The following is a 24,241-nucleotide window of genomic DNA, read 5'->3' as shown; positions in this document are numbered from 1 at the left end:
GAGGTGTCGCAGTCCCTCTGAGAGGAGGTGTCGCAGTCCCTCTGAGAGGAGGTGTCGCAGTCCCTCTGAGAGGAGGTGTCGCAGTCCCTCTGAGAAAACCCACCATGTTCACTCTGAGAAAACCTTTAATAGTCCTGAGAAAATACTGCACAGGCCCTCTGAAAGGAGCCATCAAAATCTCTCTGAGAAGACTAGACACAATCACTCTGAGAGGAGCAGGCACAGGCGCTCTGACAGAATCCATCACAGTCCATGGAAGGACATACTCAAGCACAGCTCCTCCAGGGAGAGGCCCAGACATAGTTTACCTAAAGATTTCAAGAGTTATCCAAACATGTCCTCTTGGGGCGACACAAGAAAACCCCAAAGCTGGGCAAGTTTGGAGGCCTGACCATAGATCTGCCCCCAATAGTCATTGACTCACTCAGGTCTTCACCAAGCTGCCCTTCCTTGGCATCCTTCCTGCTTAACCACTGCCTTCCAATTCCTGTGCCCTCAGCAACGAAAGAGCTTCTAGTTTCTACTTGGAAGAGGGGCGGAGGTGGTGGTAGTGGGAGAAATGGATCTATAATTTCTCTATGGTAAATAAAGGGGCAAAAACTGATCTCCATGTGCCTCTAGTAAGACCACTGTGTGCTTGGTGGGGAGTGGAGGGTGGGGGGCTACTCCGGGTCCTTCAAAGGGATGAGTGGAGAGAGAGGGGTTCGGAGAGTTGCTCAAACTCCAACTCCAGTTTCCCCGGCCCTCGAGCGCCATCTCGGGGCGGGGTCTCAGAGGCGGGGCGGGGCAGGGTGGGCGACCTGTCACGTGACTCCCTCCGGCCGCAGCCCCCTCGGAAGCCGCTAGGCGGAAGTAGAACGTTCCGAGCGGGGCTCGGCGGCGCCGACTCCACATCCGGGAGAGGGGAAGCGAGCGGAAGTGGCGTGAGCCTGGCCGGAGCCCTTGGGTGAATCTGTTAGGCGTGGAGAGGGAGTGATGTCTTCCAGGCTCGGTGCAGTACCCGCCGTGAGTTTCTCGGTTTGACCGTTATGCTTTAGGGGTAGCGCTGTGGAGCCCGCCACACGCGGTCCTCGCTTTTGTCCCTTGCTCAGAGTTGGTTTTACCAGAGCCCACTGTAGGCCCCACCCTTCTAGGTCTGGAATGCCTGCCCTCTGCCCCCGCACTTTCCCTGCCCGTTCCCCACCGCCGTGGACCCCGCTCCTCGCCGGATCGCCCCCAGTGTCTGTCCCTTTTACGTCGCCAGTGCCTCCCGTGTCCGTGGTCCCCTTTTGTCGCCTGCCTTTTAGAGCCTCTCTCTGGGACGGTGTTGAGGATGGGAGAGATGGAGGCTCTGGCGGTGTCACCTGCTTCGACTCTGTGGGAAGATGGGACGGCACACTTCCTAAAAAATCTTGCCGCCTTTTTCGTTTGCCCGAAGAGAGCTTCGTTTTATCTGGGCACAGGGGATTCATCTTTTTTTGTGGTCAAGGCTCGTGGTCCCCAGCATTCACTGTTTCACTCCTGTGTTTGCGATTTGCTAGACTCCGGGACCCACGACCTTTAAGCAGCAGAGGAGCACGAGGATCGTGGGAGCGAAGAAGTAAGTGAGGTTTTCTGAGGTCCGTTTATTGGGTCGCCAGCACTGTCCGGTAGAACTTTTTTTGATAATGAAAATGTTCTGTTTTCGAACTGCCCAGTACTGTAGTCATTAGTCACGCTTGGCTTTTGGGCACTTGAAATGCGCCTAATAGGAATGAATAACTGATCTTTAAATTGCTTTTAAGGTTAATTTAAATTTAAATACCCACCTGTAGCTAGTGACTGCCTGATTGGATAATACAGGTCTGAACCTGGAGTGGGGGAGGAGAATCTAGCTTGCCAAAAATATATAAAAGGCAAATTATAACAAAAATGGAACGTATGACTCAGTGTAGCTCTGCATTTCTTCAGACATCAAATGCATCGACAGAAATACATCGATGAACTTGGGAAGGACTGATTACAATGGCTGTAAGAGATCGTTGTATTTTTAAAACACTCGGCTTCAAGACTTACTTTGTATGCTGAATTGCTAAGCTTTTCCAAAAACATTGGTTCATAGAAAATAAGATTATTGTTATCTGATACTCATTGGAAGGAAATTATGTGTCTACTATGCGCCAGCTGTGTAGTAGGTTTTATATAGATACCAAAAACACAGTCATAAGCCTTCAAAGGGGAGTAGGTTGATAGATCAAAACAATACAGATAGTAAACATTTTTAACTGTTTAAATATAGCCTTTGGTGAGGGGGTGATGGAGATGATAGCTCAGAAGGGAAAGGCTGCCAAAACAAATTACTTCCCAACAGGTTTGAAACTCCAAGAATGACGCAGTTAGCCAGAAGGAGGCATTTTTTTTTTTTTTGGTTTTGTTTTTGTTAATTTAATGGGATAGCATGTGGATCATTGTAAAAAAAAAATATGAAGATTAATGGACCCTCTTCCATTAGCTAAATCAGAATCATTGGCGCCAGGGCATAAGGATTCTTATTTTTAACTCTCCCAGGAGGAGATTTTGAAGTTTGAGACTAATGCTGAGAACTGAGAAGAAAATAGAGGATGAAATCATGGAGATTATCTGTGAGGACTGAGTAGAAAAAAGGTCACGATGGATTCTGAGATGAACTGAAATACTTTCTAAATGAAATCTAAATATTTGCATCTAGAGAATGAACTAGGGATGCCTTTTTTTTTTAAACTAGATCAGAAAGGAGTTGAAAATAGCTTAGATTTTTTCACCTTTGTGATCAGAAGCTGAGGTGTGCAAAGGACAACAAATTATAAATGACAACAATTATTATTGCAAGAAAAGCTTTTTTCTTGTTATATTTATGGAAAGGGAAATTTGGTTTTTAAGGAATAATGCTCGAGTTGATTAGTAGGTAGTGTACTTGAGAACTGTTTTTTCTTTCTTTCTTTTTTTGAATTTTTGAATCCTTTAAAAATAAAAAAGACCTGGAAGGAGGGACGCCCTAACCACATTGGCTTAATCCCAAAATGTCGATTATATGAATTTTTTTTTTTAAACGGTAGTCTTTATTCATGAGAGGAAATATGGGCATGTTTGAGACCAAAACTGAGTGGAGAAATTTCTGTGAAGACATTTTCTTAAGAAGACTTACATGGACCTTTGACTCTTAATGGCCTGCTGATTCTGTCTATCTAGTAGAGCTTGTTCCCATTGTTTTTGGATGGTGAGTTTTGGCCCTTAAGGACTGCTGCTTCCCATTAAATTTTTTAAAAAGTAACTTTATTGAAGTATAATTGACATGCAGTGGGTGGCACATATTTAAAATACATGGTGTGATCAGCTCTATGATCCTGAGACACAATCAGATAATGTGTCCATTGCTCCCAGAAGTTATTTTGGGTTTCTTTGTAGTCCATTTCTTCCTCTACTTCTGTCCCCAGATATTCCTGACCTGTTTCTACCACTGTACAGTGGTTTGCATGTTTTTTCAGATTTTGTAGAAATGAAATCATGAATTATGCATGACTTCCTTTCTCAGAATGATTTGACTGAAAAATAGATTCTATTGCTGAATAGAATCCAATTATGGAAATACTATTATTTGTTTAGCCATCTACCTTGCCCAACAGTTGGATTATTTTCAATTTGGTGGAATAAAAGTAAGTATGTTTTAGTATAAATATGGCATAAAATAAAATGCTATGAATATCTGTATATAAGGCTGTTGAAACAATTCTTTTTTTAAAAAAAGATTTATTTTTATTTATGCAGGCAAGAACTGGCGTGTAGGCCAGAGGTGCAGGGGGTAGGAGGATTCACTAGAGACAGAGCGGGCAGCAGAACAGGCAGACTGACTGAAATACACTGCGGAGGGGAGCAGCAGAGACTGGAAAGGTCTGCTGTGCCATGCAGGTCAGCTCTGGCTGGGATCTAGCTTTTGGAGCAGTGTTAGGTTGATATAGCACTGATGCTTTAACCAGGGAGGGCCTGGTTTTTTTTGTTTTTTTTTTTAATCTCAATATTAGTTGGCTCATATGGCAAGAATATGTTTAACTTCATATTTTCTATTTTCCAGAATGATATTATTTTATAGTCCTGTCAGCAGTGTGGGAGAGCAAAATTTTAGATTTAGCTAATTGAATGGGTCTAAAGTGATGTTTCATTGTGGCTTTAATTTGCACTTTTCTAATGAATAATGATATAGAATACCTGTTCATGTGCTTAGTGGCCATTTATATATCTTTTGTAAAGTGTTTGGTCATGTATTTTGTCCATTAAAAAAAATTGGGTTCTATGTTATTAAATTGTAGTATTAAAAAACCATTCTGTTTACAGTTCTTTTGTCTGCTGGATGCACCTTGAATATTTCCTCCCAGTCTTTGGTTTACATTTAATTTCTTAATGGGGTCTTTGGAAAAGCAGAAGTTTTAAATCTTCTATTTTACTTTTTCAAAGTTGCTGACTGTTGCTTTTTTGTGTTTTTATATAAATTTTGAATCATTTTGTTAATTTCTATAAAAAGCATGCTGGGGACATTGAATGTGTAGATTTTTTAGGAAGAATTACCATTTCAATAATACTGAATTTTCTTATTTATGTGCATGCTATATTTTTGTATTCGTTTCCTTTCATTTATTTCACTAATGTGTGGTAATTTTCATTGTAAAAATATTGAATGTCATTTCTTAGACTTGTTCCTAGGTATTTTCTATTTTTGTTTATAAGTTCATTTCTTAGTTTGTTGTTAGTGGCTCAGAATGCAGTTAATTTTTGTGTGTCTTAACCTTGAATTCTGCTACTTGCTAAACTCATTTTTAATTTTAGTGATTGTTTTGTGCAATTTGCAAGAAGGGGCAGTTTTATTTTTTCCTTTTGATGTTTATGCTTACCCACCATCCTCTCCATACTCCCACTTTTTGGTTTTGTTTTTAAAAGATTTATTTATGCATACAAAACTGGGGTACAGGCCAGAAGTGCAGGGGTGGTGCGAGGCTTCACCCAAGACAGTGGGGAGTAGAACAGGCAGATCCACGAAAGTACACTGCTGAGGAGAGCAGTGTAGCGCGCCTGTCAGAAGAGGTCTGCAGCGCCAAGCGGGTCACCTCCAGGACAGGGAGCGAACTCATGTGGATGTGGCTTTAGCTTCTTAGTATTGTGCTTCAACCCGCTGCACCACCAGGGAGGGCCCCACACTCCCACTTTTTTCTAAAGCCTTTTTGCAATGGAATTCAACAGTGGAACTATGTGGGTCTCAAGTTTTCTTTTGAGGGAGGGCCCCACACTCCCACTTTTTTCTAAAGCCTTTTTGCAATGGAATTCAACAGTGGAACTATGTGGGTCTCAAGTTTTCTTTTGAGGAAGGGTTTGATAACAAATTTAATTTCTTTAATACACACAGGTTTTCAGATTTACAGTTTCTTATGTCAATTTTGCTAAGTTATGTTTTTCAAAAAATTTGTTCATATTTGTCAATTTATTTGCATAAAGTTCAAAGTATTCTCTTACTATTGTAATATCTGTATACTTGTGATAATCCTCTTTCATTCTGCCACTGGGTATTTGTGGTATCTTTATCTTACACAGTTGAACTACAAGGGTTGTCAACTTTGTTGATTTTTTTCCCCCAAAGACGTAGATTTTGTATTTCCTTTTCTTTAATTCATAAATTTCTCCTCTTTATTATAATAGTTTTCCCTTCTATAGTTTTGAGATTGCTTTTCTTAAGATATTGTAAAATAAACTCTTAAATCATTGACTTTAGATCTTTTCTAGCATGTTTTTAGAGGTTTCAGTTACCTTCTAAATACTACTTTGTTTGCACCCCACAAATTTTGCTGTCTGTGTGTTTTAAAAAAATTTTTTTTACTATTTCTTTGTGATTTTATTTTTGACCCATGAATTATTTAGATTTATTTAAATTCTAGATTCCTTTTTACTTTAATACTCTATTATTATTGATTTCCAATTGGATTCTGAAGTGATCAGAACTTTTTAAGTTTAAGGTTTTTGGCCTACCATGTGATTTATCTTGGTGAATACGCAATGTGCACGTGAAAGGAATGATATCCTGTTGTTGGAAATTATGTTCTATAAATGTCAAATACAACAAGGTGTCTATTAGTATAGTTTAGATTTTGTCTTTACTGAGTTTTTGTGTAATTCTTTCAATTGCTGAGAGTGGGAAGGGGATCTTACTTTTCTAAGATTATCGAGTGGTCTGTTTTTTCCCTTTATTTCGCTCAGGTTTGCTTTGTATACTTTGAGCCTCTGTTATTAAACATACACAATGAGTAATTATGTTTTCCTAATGATTTATTACTTTTAACCTTTTTAACCTTTTGCAGTACTCTGTCTTGACGTAAATTTCATGTGATTTTAAAGTGGCCACTTATGTTTGTGGATTATAAATTTTTCATGTTTTATATTTATAGTATGCCTTGTAGGGAATATGTGCTGTTGTTACTGCTTTTTCATTTACTTTGCTAATCTGTAACCTTCCACTGGAGTATTTAGACTATAATTATTTTAGTATTGGTAATATTGGATTTAGGTCTGCCACTTTAATATTTGTTGTGTGTACTCTGTGTTTTGTTCTTTTCTACCTTCACACTCTTCCTAAGTGCTTCCTTTAGGAAATACAGATGCATATTTAAACTTTCCTTGTTCACTTAGAATTAATATCCTACCACATCACTTAAGTGTAGAAGTCTCACAATCAGATCGATTCCTTTAACTCCTTCTGTGATGACTATTATAACTACATTGTGCTATATATTTAAAAAATTTACCAAATGTTAATTTTTTCTTTTACAGTGTTTATATCTACCCAACTACTTACTGTTTCTATTGTTTTCCCTTCATTTAAAGTAAACCAAATTTGGGCCTCCCTGGTGGTACAGGGGTTAGTCTCAGCCCTGTCAACTTATTACCAGCCACTGCCCAGGGAACTGACCCACATGCACCGCAGACTTCTCCTGTCTTGCCTGCTGTTCTCCTCAACAGTGCATTTCAGTAGATCTGCCAGTTCTGCTCCCCACTATGTCTCTGGTGAATCCTCTCATCCTGTCCCCTTCCCCCCTCAACTTCATGTTCCCTTGCCCCTCCTACATCAACTGGAATAATTTCCTTTACCATTTCTTATAGAGCATGTCTGATGATGATAAATTCTCTTAGTCTTTGCTTATCTAAAGAATATTTTCACTGAATATAAATCTTTGGATTGATAAATCTTTTCTCAGTATTTCATTTTTTTTTTCAATCTCCCAGTATTTTAAAGATATTGCTGTACTGAATTCTGTTGACCTTTGTTTCTTTTGAGAAATCCATTATTAGTTGGTTCAATCGTTCCCTGTAATTTTTTTTAGCTGCTTTCTAGATTAAAAAAAAAAAAAAGGTTTGAACAGTCTTGTGACTGACAGTCACATGCATGCTTTTCTTTGAATTTATCCAATTGAGTGTTGACTTCCTTATCATTTGTAAGTTAATGTCTTCCATTAAATTTGGGATTTTTTTTCCATTAAATTTCGTGATTTTTTTTCCATGCATTTTTCTGCCTCATTTTCTCTTTTAGAATTACAATTACACACAACAGCAGTATCTTTGATATTGTTCCACATTGTGTTGGAGATCTTTGTTTTTCAGTCATTTCTCTTCTTCCGATTAGATAATTTGTTGATTTGTCTTCAAGTTTACAGGCTGTTTGTCATCTTCATTCTATTAATGAGCACATCCAGTGAGTTTTTTATTTAAAAGCTTGAGTATTGCAGTTTTTGTTTTTTTTTTTAAAGATTTATTTATTTGTGCATACAGAGCTCGGGTACAGGCCAGAGGTCCAGGGGCAGTGGGAAGATTCATCAGAGACAGAGTGGGGAGCAGAACAGGCAGATGGATGAAGTACACTGCTGAGGGGAGCAGCGGACTGGTCAGGAGAGGTTTGCTGTGCCATGTAGATCACCTTCAAGGCGGAGATTCAATTTATACTGAGGCTGCGGCCATCTTGCAGAGCTGTGTCCTAACCCATTGCGCCACCAGGGAGGGCCCATGCAGTGAGTTTTTATTTCAAATACTGGGGTTTTTTTTTTTTTTCAGTTCTAACTTTTCATTTGGTTATTTTTTTTTCCTGCTGGTAATTACTACCTTTTCTTTCAGATGTCTTTTCCTTTATTTCATGGAGCATATAATAGCTGTCCTACAGTCTTGGATAGTTCAAACATCTGGATCATCTTAGAATTGACATCTGTTTATCATCTTTTCCTTTGAGAATTTTTCTGGTTCTTTGTTGCATAATTTTGAAATTTATTCTCAAGATTGTTTTTTTTGTGTAGGTTTGGGGATATTTTTAGAACCTTTTGGGGAGTGTTTTCTGTTTTTATTTAGCAGGTAACCTGTTAGGTTGAGGCCCTAAGATCTGTCTTGCCTTCTAAGGGCACTGATTCAAACTCAGCTCATTCTTTGAGTGAACACTGTAATGATTTAGGTCTGTCTTATACATGAATAGCTCAGGGGCTGGTCTGAAACATATTCAGATGTTTCAGTTCTTTAGGCTTTTTACATAATGGTTTGGGTATGTGCTGCAGATATGTATTTCAGGGTATTTATGTTTTGTTTGGATTCTTCTACAGAATTATGGCGTGTGCTCTTCATGATGCTGCCATATTCCCTAGTCTTTAGGTTTCCTTTTCCTGCTTTTTCTCTAGCAGTATTTATGCAGCCCATGCTGCTCTGCAGTGGGGCCTATCCTGGTTTTGCTGCTTGCAGGGAGGGAAAAATTACAACTCTCTGTGGATCACTTCTCTCAGATTCTTTCACAAAATACCGGCTTTTGTGTACTTTTTAAAATCTAGCGTTTTTAGTGGTGACGAGCAGGAGGAATGGGCTAAGGTGGACTTATGCTATCATGCCAGAATTAGGACTTCTCTGTATTAAACTTGCAATGTTGGATTTCATGTACAGAGATCTGAATGGCATTTTCTTCCTATTTGTTGCATACTGATATCATCAGTCCCTGTAATTTTTTGTTTTTCCCCTTCCCATTTCAATCTCCTTCCTCCCAGAGACAACTCTATTAATAAGTTTGATACTAGTTTTTAAATTCTTGTGACTAGTGCTATAAGTGTGAAGCGTGTATTTTTAATTTACAGAATTGACATTGTACTACGTAGATCTTTCTTTTTGCATACAGTAGAAGGCTTTTCAGTTGGTTCATGTTTCTGTGTATAGAACTGGTTTATTGCTTCTGACAAGTGCATACATAGTAGACATCTATTACATTTTACGTACTGTTTTCCTGGGAACGGTCACCTGTGTTACTTCCAACTCCCTGCTGCCACCAAACAACCTCTGTGTGCCGTTCTTACCAGCTCTACTTTGAGTGTTACCATGAATCTGTCACCTTTATCTCTACCACAAAACTTTAGTTCAAGCCCTCCTCATCTCTAACCTATAGTGTTGCAAGGAGCTGCTGATTCTTTACCCTCTAATCAGTCTTGCCCCAAGGTCTTCTTCCATACAATAACCACAGTGACCTTTCTAATGACAAATCTAAACTGGTCCTCAACACAGATGTTTAGTTGGAAGGGGGCGTCCTCAGACTTTGGAAACTTCTTTGTGGTATCCCGAGCCACCTAAAAGGTACTTTATTTACCAAGGAATGTTAGTGAGCCACATACTGACTAGTCTTAGCTTTGGATCTAGCTGTATACCAGGTATGTCTAGGCAATTAGGCTTTCATAGCACCCTTCCTCTAGCTTTGGGAGCTAAGTGTCATGGTGCGTAAACAAGACAGGGCATTCCTAACATCAGGGTTTTGTGAGGGGGCGAAGGGAGAAATGGGCCATCTCTGAATAGGGCCTCCAAGCTGTTCTGTTCCTTCTTTATTCTCAGGGATACTGTTAGTTATTTTCCCTCTGTCAGAATTAGGAAGACCTGGGCATACTTGGTTACAGTTCTAGATGGTCTTCTGAAGGGTCACAGAACACCCTATTATATCGATGACTTTTTTTTGCATGGGAAGGAGTGCTTGCTTCGGTTACAGAGTGATTATGTAGTCTGTTTATGCTTCACTATTACAATGAAGTATATAATAGTTGTATATGTTGTATTAGATCAGTATCAAAATCGGTTTTATTGTCATACTTTTTAGCTTTTTGCACAGGTAATCAACTTGGTTATTTTATATGATATGAAGTAATAAATAGGAACTTTACTTGACCCTTTTTGTGGTACTTAATATTTTGTGTCATATTAGTAGCAGGACCCAGTGCTCCATAAAGGATAATAGTTTCCAGTACACTATTCCTCACGATGACTCCTTAAGCGGCTCCTCATCTGCTTCATCATGTGAGCCAGTGAGTGATTTCCCAGCATCCTTCCGAAAATCTACCTATTGGATGAAGATGAGGAGAATCAAGACAGCTGCAGCGTCCCATGTTGAAGGTATCACTATTGGTGATTAATTGTGAAGACAGAGAGCATCCTCTGAAGCTATGTTGTGAGGTAGAGGTAGCTGTTGTAAATGGCTTTTAAAGTATCAGGTGCCACATAGCAATTTCTTATTAGTGATTAAGGTTTTTTTTGTTGTTGTTGTTAAGGAGTTAGCTTCATAAATTGTCCCTCTGTTTTACAGAGTGTAATTCTGCTGATCTTACTCTTTCAGATTATCCTGGTATCAGCCTGTTCTCTTCATATGATTTTAGCTTTTTTCCCCATTGTTCTTCTGCTTTGATCTTCTGTTAAGGTTAAGAACTGGTGGGTTATTCTGGGGAGAATCTTTTGATGGTGATAGTCTCAAGGGTCCTTCCTAGCTCTTGACCTTGAACAATTTTCTGCTCCAGTGATCTTGATCTTCAAATCAAGATCAAAGCACACTGCCTTATTACGCATAGGGAGCAGTCAATCATTAGGGATAGAGAACAATGGAACGAAAAAGGGGAGGTTGAGTCATTTAATGCCGTTATACCAGTTTCTCTAAAAATGTCCCAGAAACTTCTGTGAGGTCTGTTCTCACTGAGGCTCTATTCCTTTAATGATCTTGTAAGTGATGTTTTAAGACAGGTCCAGATGTTCACTTATAAACTATGCTGAGTTCTTTGTTTTTGTATGATGTTGCAGGGTCAGGTGGAATATCAACCAAAGGTAAAAGAAAACCCAGGCAGGAAGAAGATGAGGACTATCGAGAATTTCCTCAGAAGAAGCATAAGCTTTATGGTAAGGGAGTAGCTTCACTATTTTTCCCTGAGTGCCTGGGCTTTATCCTTTGAGAGTAAAAGGGAGAGTGACCTTAGATTTTGGCTCAAAGCACTCTTGAGCCCCTTGAATTATTTGGCAAGGAATCACCGCCATCTGCTCTAATCTTACCCTTTCTTTCTGTCATGACTTAAAGGAGTCAATTGTTTGAGGGAGTGGGCCAGAGGGCATTGAGAAGAGGAGGGAAGAGATTTTGGCAAAGGTGACATGTTGCAAGTTTCTGTCTTGTGTCAGGGAGGAAACAACGGCCTAAAACTCAGCCTAACCCCAAGTCCCAGGCTCGTCGTATTCGGAAGGAACCCCCGGCTTATGCAGCAGGTATGCTTTCTGCTGGAAGCTTTTTGGGGATCTAATGCTCTCATTCTGATTTGTTGATGGTGGTGGTAGTAAAGAAATGATGTAGCAAAGCCTTTCTTTAAAGAGGCGGTTTAAGGGGCTGGGTTTGGAAGATCAAGTTTTGGCTCTTAGCTAATTTTCTGACCTGTCCTTTTTTTTTTTTTTTAAAATTTCTGCAAGCTTCAGGTTCCCTGTCTTCTAGCTAGAGATAGGAAAGGAAGTGAGACATGTTGTGAAAGTGAAATGAGATCATTAAAATTAAACATGATTTATTTATTTATTTTAAAGATTTATTTATGCATACAAGAACTGGAGTACAGGCCAGAGGTGCAAGGGGTGAGAACATTCACCAGAGGTAGAGTGGGGAGCAGAACAGGCAGATCTACTGAAATAATACTGCTGAGGGGAATAGCGGGTGACACAGGAGATCTACTGAAATAATACTGCTGAGGGGAACAGCTGTTGCACCATGTGGGTCAGCTTCCTGGCCAGGGATCGAATTCATGCTGCAGTGGCTGTGGAGAACTTCATAGTGCTGTACTTTTTAAACCATTGCGCTGCCAGGGAGAGCCCTAAATGTGAAATTTAGCATAGTTGCAGGTGTAGAGGAAACACTTAACGAATTGCCTGTTACATCTCACTTTTCATTATTATTACACTGCTATGAAAAATGTTGCCCACTATCATTTATACCTGGGGTGGAATTGTTGGCCCCTTTAAGTAATTGGGCTGAAAGGGGTGGCATTCAGATCGTTTTTATCATAGGGAAATTAGTAGGAGTTTCAGGAACACCTCAGTCCAAAATATTTCTAGAAGTTATACACAGTAGAAGTCTCTTCATTATCTATCAAGGGGATAAACTCATTTGATTATAATTTTCCTAAATTCAAGTGTATTTTTTTGTTTTTGGAGAAAACTGCAGATTACAGTGTTCTTTCTGTCCTTTTTAGGCAGTTTGGAGGAGCAGTGGTACTTAGAAATCGTGGATAAAGGCAGTGTCTCCTGCCCTACCTGCCAGGCAGTGGGGAGGAAGACCATAGAGGGCTTAAAGAAGCATATGGAGAACTGCAAGCAGGTTAGATATTTTGTGGCATTTCGTAACCATTGTGATCTTTCACTACAACGTTAGGCCCCCTGCCCTGCGTTGGGCATGCCAATGAGAGAGACAAGAGGCAGTGCCGGGCTTCTGTATGTCCGTGTGCCTCGGACTCCGCATAGACATTGGCTACTGACAGATTCAGGTTTCAGTTGATGACATTTCGTTTATGTGTGGGCCTTGGTTTCTTTTAAAGTGGAGATAAAGTAATGACCTTGTATAGTTCATGAAGGGATGAAAAAAACAGTACCTACTCATTGCCTACCCTGTTACTTGGCAAATATTGGCGCCCAACTAATGGTAGTATTTATTATTTAAAAAATGGATTACCTTTACTTCTTTGCTCCTGAAGATATGACTCTGAACCTGTGGGATTTTAATATTAATTGACTATTGAGTTTGGGAGTAAAGTTAGAGGTACAGATGAGAGCACTGGAGCAGGTCTTTGTGATGTGTTAGCTGTGTTGAACAACCTGACAATGAGAAGTTTGTTTCCTTGTAGGAAATGTTTACTTGTCATCATTGTGGGAAACAGCTTCGTTCACTCGCAGGGATGAAGTATCACGTCATGGCAAATCATAACAGCTTGGTAAGAGTATCTGCTTGCGTGGTGGAGCCATAGACAGTTGTGTTTAGTTAGCCGCAAAAGTTCATCCCCTAGGAGACAGAGGCTGACAGCTCTTCTTTCCTTACATTCACTTCCTTGTCTGTCCAGGAGGAGGTGGAGAAAGCCGGCAGTCAGATAACTTAGACTTCATAGACACCAGCTTAAGTGTTAGTCCAGCCTTTGATTCTCCTTGGATGTGACTTTGTTCTGACTCTGCCTTTTCTGTGAGTCACCTGCTTGTTTGTTTCTCTTGCTTTCTAGCCCATTTTGAAGGCTGGTGATGAGATAGATGAGCCAAGTGAGAGGGAGCGGCTCCGAACAGTTTTGAAGAGACTGGGCAAGCTCAGGTGCATGCGGGAGGTAAGCTGGGAGGTCAGCACCCTCCTGCACTCTCCCATCGACTTCCTGCTGTTCATCCCCCAGGTCTTCCCTTCTCCCATAGAGAAGCTTGAGTTCCTGATTTCCAGGTTTCCTGAACCCATTAATAGATGAATAGGTACATAGACAGGCAGACAGACAGAGAGGTGGAAATAATACCCCCCGCACATGTAAGTTGCTGCTATAAAAAGAAACACTACAACAGAAGAAGCCCCTAACTTTGGTCTGAGAAGTGGAGGGGGGGTACCCTCAGAGGCAGCTGGGTATACTCCTCCCAGGACAAGCTGTGCTCACAGGGGGTGGAGGGAGTTCTTTATTTCTCTCTCATCTTCAAAAATTAATTTTTCTCCACTTGCCTTTTGTTCAGAGGACTGTCTTACTAACCTTTCTTTATTCTGGTGTGATGAAAAAGATCCTAGTAGCCTGATGTGAGAAACTTTAGTATTGTTGGGTCGTTGATACTGGGTTGGCATAGGATCAGAGACCCAGGAGGAATCGCTGATGTAGGGGATGTACAGTTGTACTTACTGAATGCTGACTAAACTGACTGAATAGCAGTCAGTTGGTAGACAGGACAGCCACTGGGCCATGGACGAGGGAGGGTTGTGCTAGTGGGAAAGGTTGGAGAGGGTCTGGCGAGGCCAGTGGGCCCATTTGTAGCAATTGGTGGGTGAGTGCTTTGCAGCTGTTAGAAATTTTAGAGATCATGTCAAAAGCTAGAAGATTGTAATATAAGCCCTTCTGTGTTTAGAGTTGCTCTAGTAGCTTCACCAGCATCATGGGATATCTGTACCATGTCAGGAAGTGTGGCAAAGGGGCTGCAGAGCTGGAGAAGATGACCCTGAAATGTCACCATTGTGGAAAGCCATACAGGTCCAAGGCTGGACTAGCCTATCACCTGAGGTCAGAGCACGGGCCTGTGAGTACTTACTACTTTCCAGACCCTATTTGGGAGTATGCTTTGTGTCATCCCCTTCTGGGTTCTTCGCTTTTACCCCTTTTTCGTTTTGAATGCCTTTGTTTTCTCTTATCTTCCCTTGTTATATCTGCCTTTTGAACATTAGTGGGCTAGAGGAATCAGAGTTCATTGTATAGTTTGGGCAGAAATAAACTCATTATTATATTTCAAAAGCTAAAGCATTCTCCCTTCTAATTTGTCCTGGGTAAATGACTAGGAATTAGATTGCTGGGTCATAAGATAAATGCATATTTAAATTCATAAGAAATCTCCAAACAATTTCTTGTTTGGAACTGTGCTGTTTTGTATCCCCACCAGCAAAGTACAGGAATTCTAGTAGCTTCATATCCTTGTCAGCACTTGGAGTTCCTTTTTTGTGTATAGTGTGTGGTGTGGTTTGTGGTTTGCATATAGATATGTCTTATTTTTAATCAAGTTAACTTACTGTAGCAAAACAGATCTTATCCTGCTAAGCTTTTTTTTTAACCAGTAAAACATGTATTAATATTACAGAGCTTTATGCTGGTGGTGAGCAAGCTAGAATAGTTCTTTTCCTATTTCGAGTAGGAAGGCAGTCATTAATCACTGCCTAATGAAAGCCATTTCTCAGGACTGTTTTGCTGTTTCATTCTTGCAGATCTCCTTCTTTCCAGAGTCAGGGCAGTCAGAATGCTTAAAGGAGATGAGCCTGGAGTCAAAAGGTGGGGGCCGAGTTCAGAGGCGTTCTGCCAAGATAGCAGTCTACCACCTGCAGGAGCTAGCTTCTGCTGAACTGGCCAAGGAATGGCCTAAGAGGAAGGTGCTTCAGGATCTGGTGCCCGATGATCGGAAGGTAAGGTGGAAGCCTGCGTTAATTTTGAACCTTATGTCTGATAGTGTGCTACCAGAAATGCTCCTGAGCATTGTACATGAAATTTTGTCCCTCAGAGAGTAGGGGTGGAGCTAAGAGTTCTAAGCTGTTAATCACAGCTTGGTTTTGATCTGCTTCTTTAAGGGCACCACTAAGAGTCACCTGTTAGAACAAAAGGTGCTCCTGGTAGCCAGCAACATTTAATGAGGTTAGGAACTCTGTGCCAGAAAGTGGGATCTTAACATAAAATTTTTTTGAGTATGAAAATTTGCTAGCAGGACTCCAGAATTACAAACCTGAAGAGTTGGGTGTGAAACTTTTTTGGAAGTAGAATTCCTCCAGATAAACTGTTTCTTGTCTTGTAGTTAAAATACACTCGTCCCGGGCTACCTACCTTCAGCCAGGAAGTCCTGCACAAATGGAAGTCAGATATTAAGAAGTATCATCGCATTCAGTGTCCTAACCAGGTGGTTCTTCTCATTTATTCAGTAAATGTTTATCAGGCATATGCTGCTGTTTCATTTATTTAGTCCTTCATGACAAGGCACCTGAATCATAGTGGCTTAAAACATCAGTTGTTTCCCTTGTTCACCATTCAGTGGATCAGTCAGTGTTGGAGCTCGAGGGCCGCTCTCCTGCTGTCTGTGGTGTCAGTCGGCATCAGTCATGGGTTGTGTTGAGCTTGAAGCTCTTAAGTGACCAGAATGATCAAGATGGGTTCTGTGCAGTTCATTAAACTAAGAACTCGACTTTCCATATGGCCTCTCTAGCAGGCTAGTTGAATTGCCAGCAGGCTACTTTGCTATTGATTTCTGAGAGACTATTACAGAAATGAAAGTGCAGGTTGAAGATCTCTTAGGTCCTGGCTAGTTAGAATTTGTGTGCCATCATTTCCATGGCTAAGCCAGATTCAGAGGGAGGGTAAATAGAGTCCACTGTTGATGGGAAGGGTAGCAAAGAACTAGTAACTGTCTTTAATCTCCCACAATTGTATATACAGTACTTTGGGCAAGGAATAGGTAACTATACCGAAAATAAGACATTTTCACTAAAGAACATTTAAAAATCTTAACCACACAGTTTTCTGTATTTCTCTGAGTATCAGAAAAAAATTCCAGGGAAGGGAATGTCTTAAGCTTTCTAAATAATTTCTCTTCACCCTTATCAGTGTCCTTTCTTTTATGACTTGCATGAGAATCCTTCCTCTAGTCTGTGGGGCTGTTTATTGGTCTTCCTCCAAATGTACAACTTGCCAGTGTAAACGGCTAGGTTGTTAAGGGAAGGATGTTGTTTTGTCTGACCTGACATTATTTCTTCTTTTTTTCAGGGTTGTGAGGCTGTCTACAGTAGTGTTTCTGGCCTTAAAGCTCATCTGGGCTCTTGTACATTGGTTTGTAATTTTCTGAACATCTTATGACATGGAAGAGCATTCAGTTTAGGCAAACACTTAGTCATCCTGTTTGCTGATCTTGAGGTGTGGGATTAGATACTTGATCTGTTATTGGATGGGATGCTAGTGTATATCTAAGATGGGAAAAGACAAAGCCATAAAGCACATCAATTAAAGCAGTTTGGAGAAAAATATTTTACCTTTGAGTCACATCCAAGGATTTAACTTCTTTAACCTGAGCCCCTCCCACGCTGAGCCTGCCTTGCCATATTGAACCTTAAACTTTCTGCAATTGACTTACATGTGTTTGTCTGGCTGGGTGGGCTCTGTAAGCCCATCTGAACTATAATGACCTCTGGGGATGGGAGGTGGGTTCCTGGGTGTCAAGCAAACAGCCACCCAGCTCACTGACTCTCTCCATGTTGATGTACATGCTACATAACCCTCCAGCCACGGGGATTGCTGCCACTTTCCAGGTCCATTTTGAAGTATCTTCTGTTCAAAACTGTGAGCACCATGGAAATCTGAAGCTTCAGGAAGAGAGCAATTTTAATTCAAGGCACTGAAGGAATTGTAGGCATCCAAACCAGCACTGTCCAGGAGTGCTTAGGATTCAGTCATCTTGGCCCTGGTTTCTGATTCTTTAACCTGGGTGTTTTGGACGTACCCCTTTCATTCAGGATTCCCAAGGCACTCAGCAGCAGTGGATTCTACTGGGAAAGAGTTTGTTCATTTTGGGGGTAGAACCAAGGGAACCCGGGAGTGAAGTGAAAGAAATGAAGGTAGAAACATGTGATGCATTAAAGTGAAAACAGGTCAACTTTGGTGGTTTTAGAAGATGGGGGGAAGTGGTTTGAGTGTTGGTGCAGAACAGCGTTAGGACAGGAGTGTACTAATGATTATCTGCCCTAGCTAGTTTTCCTAAAGTTGTTGCCTAAGTGATTTTCTTCCTGCTTACCTTTGCCAAAGTAGAATCCCTATTCAGCCCAGGTGTATGTTCCTAAATTTACTAATACTTCCTTTTTTCTTTCTTGGAAATAGGGAACCTTTGTTGCTGGAAAATATAAGTGTCTTCTATGTCAGAAAGAATTTGTATCAGAGAGTGGTGTCAAGTATCATATCAACTCTGTCCACGCTGAGGTGAGATCTTTGCGCTCCCCTTTTGTTTTGTAGTCCTGTGGACTCCACAGGGTTTTAATTTCCAAAAATAAAAATAACTATAATATGTTTAAATATATAGTTATCATATATTGCAAAAACTCAAGGACTGGAGTGTGCGTTCTCATGGACTGTTGTATTGCAGAAGCTGTTCTTAACCTGGAGAGGCGGAGTGGCGTTAGCTGTTCTCTGCCCTCGAGTTCAGTAGTTCTGTGCTTTAGTGTCATCAGATGTGTGGCTCCTGTTGCGTTACTGGCATAAACTTTGGGAGTTCCTTTCCATAATCTGAGGTTTGGAAGCAGTCATACCTTTTAAGTAGTAATAGTGTACTCTTTTATGCATCAGGAAATATTTGAAAGATAATTATCTCCTGACAAGATCTGTTTTTTATAGTTACCTTGTTTTCTTCCTTAAAAGCTGGAACTAGCCGAGTTAGAACTTAACAGATTTCATTGAGCACTTGCTTATTGGTTAATCTTATATTTTTGAATTAGCTGTGGTAGTAAAGCATCTTTACTCTGTTCTCCCTCTGCCTCACACTTTCTTATACTACTTTGTTTGACAGAAATTTTCAAACACAGAAAAAGGACAGTACAGTATAATGAAAGCTTGGATAGTTTCATTTACAACTGCACTTTCCTTCTTTCTTAAAGGCTTCATTTAAAATAGCTTCACTTGCAGTCAGGTGCAAATGTTTCTTTATCTGTTTGACTTATAAAATATAAGGACTTGGGCCTCCCTGGTGGCATAAGGGTTAAAGTCTCAATGCCATCAGCCACCATGGCATGAGTTTGATCCCCGGTCAGGAGCTGACCCACATGGAAGATCAGACCTCTCCTGTCTCCCTTCAGCAGTATATTTCAGTAGATCTACCTGTTCTGCGCCCCACTCTGTCTCTGGTGAATCTTCTCACCCCCTGCACCTCTGGCCACACCCCAGTTCCTGTATGCATAAATAAAAATAAATCTTTAAAAATAAAATACAAGGACTTTTAAAAATACATAACCACAACCCTCACTACACTTAAACAAACTATAATTCTCTGTATCATCTATCCCATCTTTATTTAAATTCCTCTGCTTGTCTTGTAATTTTTTTCCCTATTTATTCAAATTGGGGCCTAAAAAAAGGGTCCATTTATCTCGTGTGTCTGTTTCATCTGGAGTGGAACTAGTCAATAAAACTGTCTTGGGAGCCACGTATCACTTAAAACTTTCATGGCCACTTGAAAAATACTGTAAAAAAAAAAACCACAGCCTTCATAAATGATACATTTAATATATCTAAGACTGTCTTTTTAACATGTAGTCAATTAAAAATAGTGAGATACCTAATACATTTTTTCACACCAAGTCTAGAGACTGAGTGTGTATTTACATTGCAGGCTTATCTCAGTTTGGAGTAGCCACATGTGGCTAATAAACAGCTAGTGGCTGTTTTATTAGACAGTGCAGGTCTGGCGGTTTCCCCTCCCCTTTTTTTACTTGTTGAAGAAATGGGACCTCTCCTCACATTTGTTTACCCCTATTGTGGATTTTGTGATTGCATCCCTGGGGCGGTGCACCTCTACTCTGGGTATTTCTTCTAAACTGTTATTTGATTTAGATTTAAATTCCTTTTTTCTGTTTTTGCTGTAAGAGTACTTCATAGTTGGATTCCATGAATCTACTCCTTGAATTTTCAAGCTGCAGCTCAGAGAGGTTATTTTCTCATGGCCACTGAACTAGAACACAGCTGAGGGTTGCACTCAGGAGGTCTGGCTGCAAATTCATGCAATTACTCCTTAGTATGAAACAAAAAATCTTCTGTAGTCCATGCTTAATATTTCAGGATGAGGTCTTTGGGAAGGAGAAATGGTTGGGGTGGTGATAAGTAAATTGACTTGATTCTTTCGTGAAGTACCCCAAACCATATCATGCCTGTCAGGACTACTCGGTACTGAATTCCTGCAATATAAAATAGTGTTCTAAGCCATGGTTCCAGAACTGTAGCCTGCTGTGTTCTTCCCCAGCCTTCTCCTGCCTTACAAAACTCATCCCACAGCCCTCTTTATGCTCTCCACGGTTTTGACTGATGAGGTTTCTGTTTGCCTCTGCAGGACTGGTTCGTTGTAAACCCAACAACCACCAAAAGCTTTGAAAAGCTGATGAAGATAAAGCAGCGGCAGCAGGAGGAGGAGAAGCGGAGGCAGCAGCACAGGAGCAGAAGGTCTCTGAGACGGCGGCAGCAGCCAGCCATGGAGCTGCCTGAGGCAGAGCTGAGTCTTAGAGCAGGGAAGGGTCAGAGGAGGAGTAATGAGGAACTGCTAGTGTCAACCTCCTGTAAGGAAGCAGAGCAGGAGGCAGTGCCAGCACAGTTCCAGAAAGTAAAGCTCTCAAAGACGAATCATAAACGAGGAAGGAAGTAGACAGTCAGTGAGAAGCGCTCCCAGGAGCGTGGATGTGGTGCTGCCGTCACAGGCACCCGTGCTGGGGGTCGGGTCGTGGGGCTGGTGAGGAGACTACTCTTTCAGCTGTCGAAGACTGTGACCTTCTCAGCTCCTTCCTCCAGTGTAAATTTCACTGTTTTCCCTCCTTATTCTCTGTCACCCCCTTTTGCTCCCCCACCCCCTTTGGGTAGGTTTCTCTGCTATTCCTCATTGAAGTCCTCTTGTTTTTCCTTATTGTGCCCAAAGAGTCCCCTCTTAAGGTCAACTATAGGCTCCTCTTGCCCTGTGTAAGACTAAAAACCTTGTTTGGTTGTCCTTTCCTTCCTGGGGTGTAGAATGTTCTCGGAAGCTCCATTGACTTAGTAGTCACTCCATCATCTAGATTGTGAAGTAATTCCAAACTAATTTCTTAAAACTAAGGCTGATTTACCATTTTGTATTTGTGATATAATAAGCCTACAAGCTAGGACTGTTGTCCATCATGTAATGGGGTTACTGGCTCCTTGGAAAGCAAACTTTATTGAGATTTTGTTCTCTCCATATGGTTTAGGTTTGAAAGTAAGAAAATGGGTTTTAGGTTACAAAAGCTAGAAGCGCCCTACATTGGTGTGACTGGGATGCTTTACCTCAACAGGCAATGACTAGAACCATAGGTATGACAAGCAGGTGTAGGAGGAATGTGTCCCAATGTTAAACATGACCGGAAAGAAGAAAATAGAAAAAGCAATAAATACCACCTCTGCTCTCCGAGGGCTTGATGCTTCATCTGTTGCTATGGTCAGTGCCCTTCCGTAGCTGTTTTGTCCTGCGGTTTTAAGGATTGAGAAATACCGTGTTGGCTCTGACGTTTTGACACAGTACCCTGTGTTCCTGATCGTGCCACTAAGATTGGTAGCCAGGGTCCTTCTCCCCTGGACTTGACCTCACTTGTTAGTCTGCACCCGCTGAACCCTGTCCCACCCTTTAGCCAACCCCTGTCTCTGAATTTTCTGATAATATTGTCCTCTGTGCCCTTTTATATGTGGAATTGTATCTTCTTTATATCCTGAGACTTTGGCACCAGATGTAGATATTTATCTGGAGTTGGAAAGAAAAATTCTTTTTTCTGTACCTCATGCCTGCCTGGTAATGTGTGATGGGCTACTTCTCTTTGAAGCTGACCTTCTCTGGAACCTTGGTTAGAGCAGCTCTGTTGTTGTGTTTCTGGATTCTCTTCCCCTTTTTCATAAATATTGGTCTTATATATTTCTGTGAAGCAAGGGGCCCTTAGCCCTGGATATGGACAAGTACTACCTTCAAATTCTGAATGACTGTTACTATTCCTATCTCTTCTCTGCACTCTTCCATATAGCTTTAAAATGTGGGCTTTTGTGAAGACCACTTTCAAACAAGGGAACATTGAAACCTGATTTGAATACTGCCAGAATAGGTATTTTTGAAACAAGTGAAGGATGTGGTATATCCATTCTGTATTTCGTTGGCAGTTTCACCCTTAAAGCCCTTTCAGTAGATGAGGATTGTCAGGGAGGAGAAATGAAGAAACTGTGTTAATTTCTGGTGAGTAAGACTTGGGAATGTTTGGCAATGACAAGAATAAATGGCTCATTTAGAATGATGTTTTCAGCTGTTCATTGACTCCAGCCTGCTATTTGACTCCTTATGGACACTGTCTTGGTCGGGGAGGGGGTGAAAGAATGCTAGAAGTGGAAAGGATTTGGATAAGTACCAATTGGAAGTAAATACAATTGTCTCAGTAGTTCTTTAGCACCTAAAAGTATGCTGGTTAAAATAAATCATTTGAGACTAACGTGAATTAGTACAGGAACCTTGCCTATCTCAATCCAGGCATGCCTGCCCTTTTTCCTTCCTGAGGCCAGGGACCAGGGGGACTTAGTATCATCCTCTTGAACTTTTTAAGTTATTAAAAAGTCAAGTTAAAAAAAAAATAGAATAACAGAAGTTTCGGTTTGCCACATCAGGAAAAGCTGGGTCATGGAGCAGTGTCAATTCTACTGTACAGTTTGGATTATAAATACTGTCACTTTGAAAAGGATTTGGCAGTATCTAGTAAAGTTAAAGATATGCCCTAAGGCTCAATAATTTCACTCGTAGGTAGATACAGAGAAATGTTTTGCCCAGGTTTGCCAGGAAATGTAAATAATGATGATTATGGGGCAGCTTACAACAGAAACAACTGTGGCAGAGACTTCTAGCAGCCCACCAAATCTGCTCGCTCTCGTCACACACTACTATGCCCACCCTTCCCCTGTAGTGAGGGGGCACCTAACTTCTCATCAGTGCAGTGTGAGTGGCAGTGATATGTGTCACTTCCCAGCAAGGACTTTTTCCCTCAGGAGTGTTAACTTTTTTTTTTTTTTTTTAAGATTTATGTATGTACACGAACTGGGGTACAGCTGAAGTACGGGGTGGGTGAGAAAACTCAGCAGATAAGAGTGGGGAGCAGAACAGGCGACTTAATTGAAATATACTAAGGGGAGCAATGGGAAAACAGGAGAGGTCTGTTGTACCATGTGGGTCAGCTCCCTGACCCGGAGATCAAACTCATAACAGATTGCTTCATAGTGCTGAGGCTTAACCCCTTGTACCACCAGGGATGCCCCAGGCAAGAACTTTTAAATTAAGAGAGTGAGTGTTCTTTCTTGTCCCTTCCTTAAGCTACATGCAGATGATAATGAGGCTGTCGGGGATGGTGGAGTATAAAATGGAAGGTATAAAATGGAAGATATTTGACTGTGTCACCCCATGAAGGATTATTTGCTCACCAGGAACATCTATCTGAGATTCTTATATGAATAAGAAATAAATGTCTGTTGAGATAATACATCCTTGGGTCTCTTTGTTAGTATATTCTAATATATAACCTAATTGTCTATCAACAGGAGAAGGAATATTTTGTGACATACAGTGGAATACTACACAGCTATGAAATTTACTAGGGTTTGAATCATGCATATTATCTCAAAAACTATGGGGAAAGCAAGTTAGACTATCAAGTGTATAATTAAAGTTTAAAAATAGTGATCTCTTGTCTTGGGTATGTATAAATATATAGTTTATATCAAAATCATAATACATATACCATGTTTAGGATAGTGCTGCTGGGATTCAAGAGAATGATGAGGGAATTTGTAAATTATTTCTTAAAGTTGATAATGAGTTTGCTATATATACTGGATATCTGCAGTACTTCTTAAAAATTAGTTCACACAAATACATTCTCACCTCCTTAAAGGAAACATTCTAGAAATTTTATTTCTGCTTCATTTTAACCTTTGATTTTCCCCCACAGCTAAGTCTGTTCTCCTGTTTTCTATTCATTCCTTTCTATTGATATTTCTACAGAATCCCAGGCAAACCATCACCATTTGCCTATATGGCAATAGCTTCCTAATAGGTTTTCTTCTGCTTTTTACTGGCTTGGACACGCTCCACATAACACTTGTAGTGAGTTTTAAAATTGTAAGCCTGCTAAAAGCCTAATGGTTTTCCAATGCACTTAGAACAAAAGATACATAAAAGTAAAGATAGAAGTTGCTCTCTTTACCTTGTCCCACAAGGAAGACTCTCGGTGCTTCTGTGCCAACCTTTTTAGTCTCTTCCTCTGTTCCATCCATATTCTCTGTTCTCGAGCTACATTAATTTTTCTGTTTCTTGAGGCTACCAAGCTCATTCTCATTTCAGGCCTTTGATTAACTGTCCCCTCTGCTTGCAGAGGTCTTTCCCAGGTTTTGTGCTGGAGGCTTATTTTTATAATTCAGATCTTAACCTTAGTCTCAGGTCTTTT

General features: G+C 40.7%; 2 protein-coding genes across 3 annotated transcripts in view; both read left to right on the top strand.

Annotated features, from left to right (window-relative positions):
* Positions 1-391, top strand: part of LOC101624649 (chromosome unknown open reading frame, human C2orf16) — a 5,594-nt gene extending 5,203 nt beyond the window's left edge. The window contains exon 2 of the mRNA XM_004686042.2: positions 1-391. Within this exon, the coding sequence (XP_004686099.2) occupies positions 1-391 (391 nt within the window).
* Positions 392-918: 527 nt separating this feature from the next.
* On the top strand, positions 919-22,040 carry ZNF512 (zinc finger protein 512). 2 transcript variants are annotated; one of them, XM_012727623.1, is made up of 14 exons: positions 919-1,005; positions 1,521-1,579; positions 10,241-10,425; positions 11,101-11,196; positions 11,470-11,553; positions 12,522-12,646; positions 13,170-13,256; positions 13,536-13,634; positions 14,404-14,571; positions 15,248-15,442; positions 15,826-15,927; positions 16,788-16,850; positions 17,892-17,990; positions 20,107-22,040. In XM_012727623.1, the coding sequence occupies exons 1-14, from the start codon at positions 976-978 to the stop codon at positions 20,413-20,415; spliced, it is 1,701 nt and encodes a 566-aa protein (XP_012583077.1). In that variant the 5' UTR covers positions 919-975; the 3' UTR covers positions 20,416-22,040. The 2 variants fall into 2 exon arrangements, with proteins under 2 accessions (XP_012583077.1, XP_004686400.1); XM_004686343.2 differs by having other exon boundaries at positions 10,238-10,425.
* Positions 22,041-24,241: the final 2,201 nt, after the last annotated feature.

The sequence above is a fragment of the Condylura cristata genome, unplaced genomic scaffold (genome assembly GCF_000260355.1).
Source record: "Condylura cristata isolate star-nosed mole 26May11 unplaced genomic scaffold, ConCri1.0 scaffold00020, whole genome shotgun sequence".
NCBI lineage: Eukaryota > Metazoa > Chordata > Mammalia > Eulipotyphla > Talpidae > Condylura > Condylura cristata.
The sequence above is the reverse complement of the archived record's forward strand: the minus strand, read 5'-3'. Positions and strand labels throughout refer to the sequence as shown.

Excerpts from the sequence above, each read along its gene's own strand:
- ZNF512 (XM_004686343.2), top strand. The coding sequence starts at position 976 with ATGTCTTCCAGGCTCGGTGCAGTACCCGCC. Across the intron at positions 15,443-15,825 it reads TGGTGCCCGATGATCGGAAG|TTAAAATACACTCGTCCCGG; the intron begins GTAAGGTGGAAG and ends CTTGTCTTGTAG. Across the intron at positions 16,851-17,891 it reads ATCTGGGCTCTTGTACATTG|GGAACCTTTGTTGCTGGAAA; the intron begins GTTTGTAATTTT and ends TCTTGGAAATAG.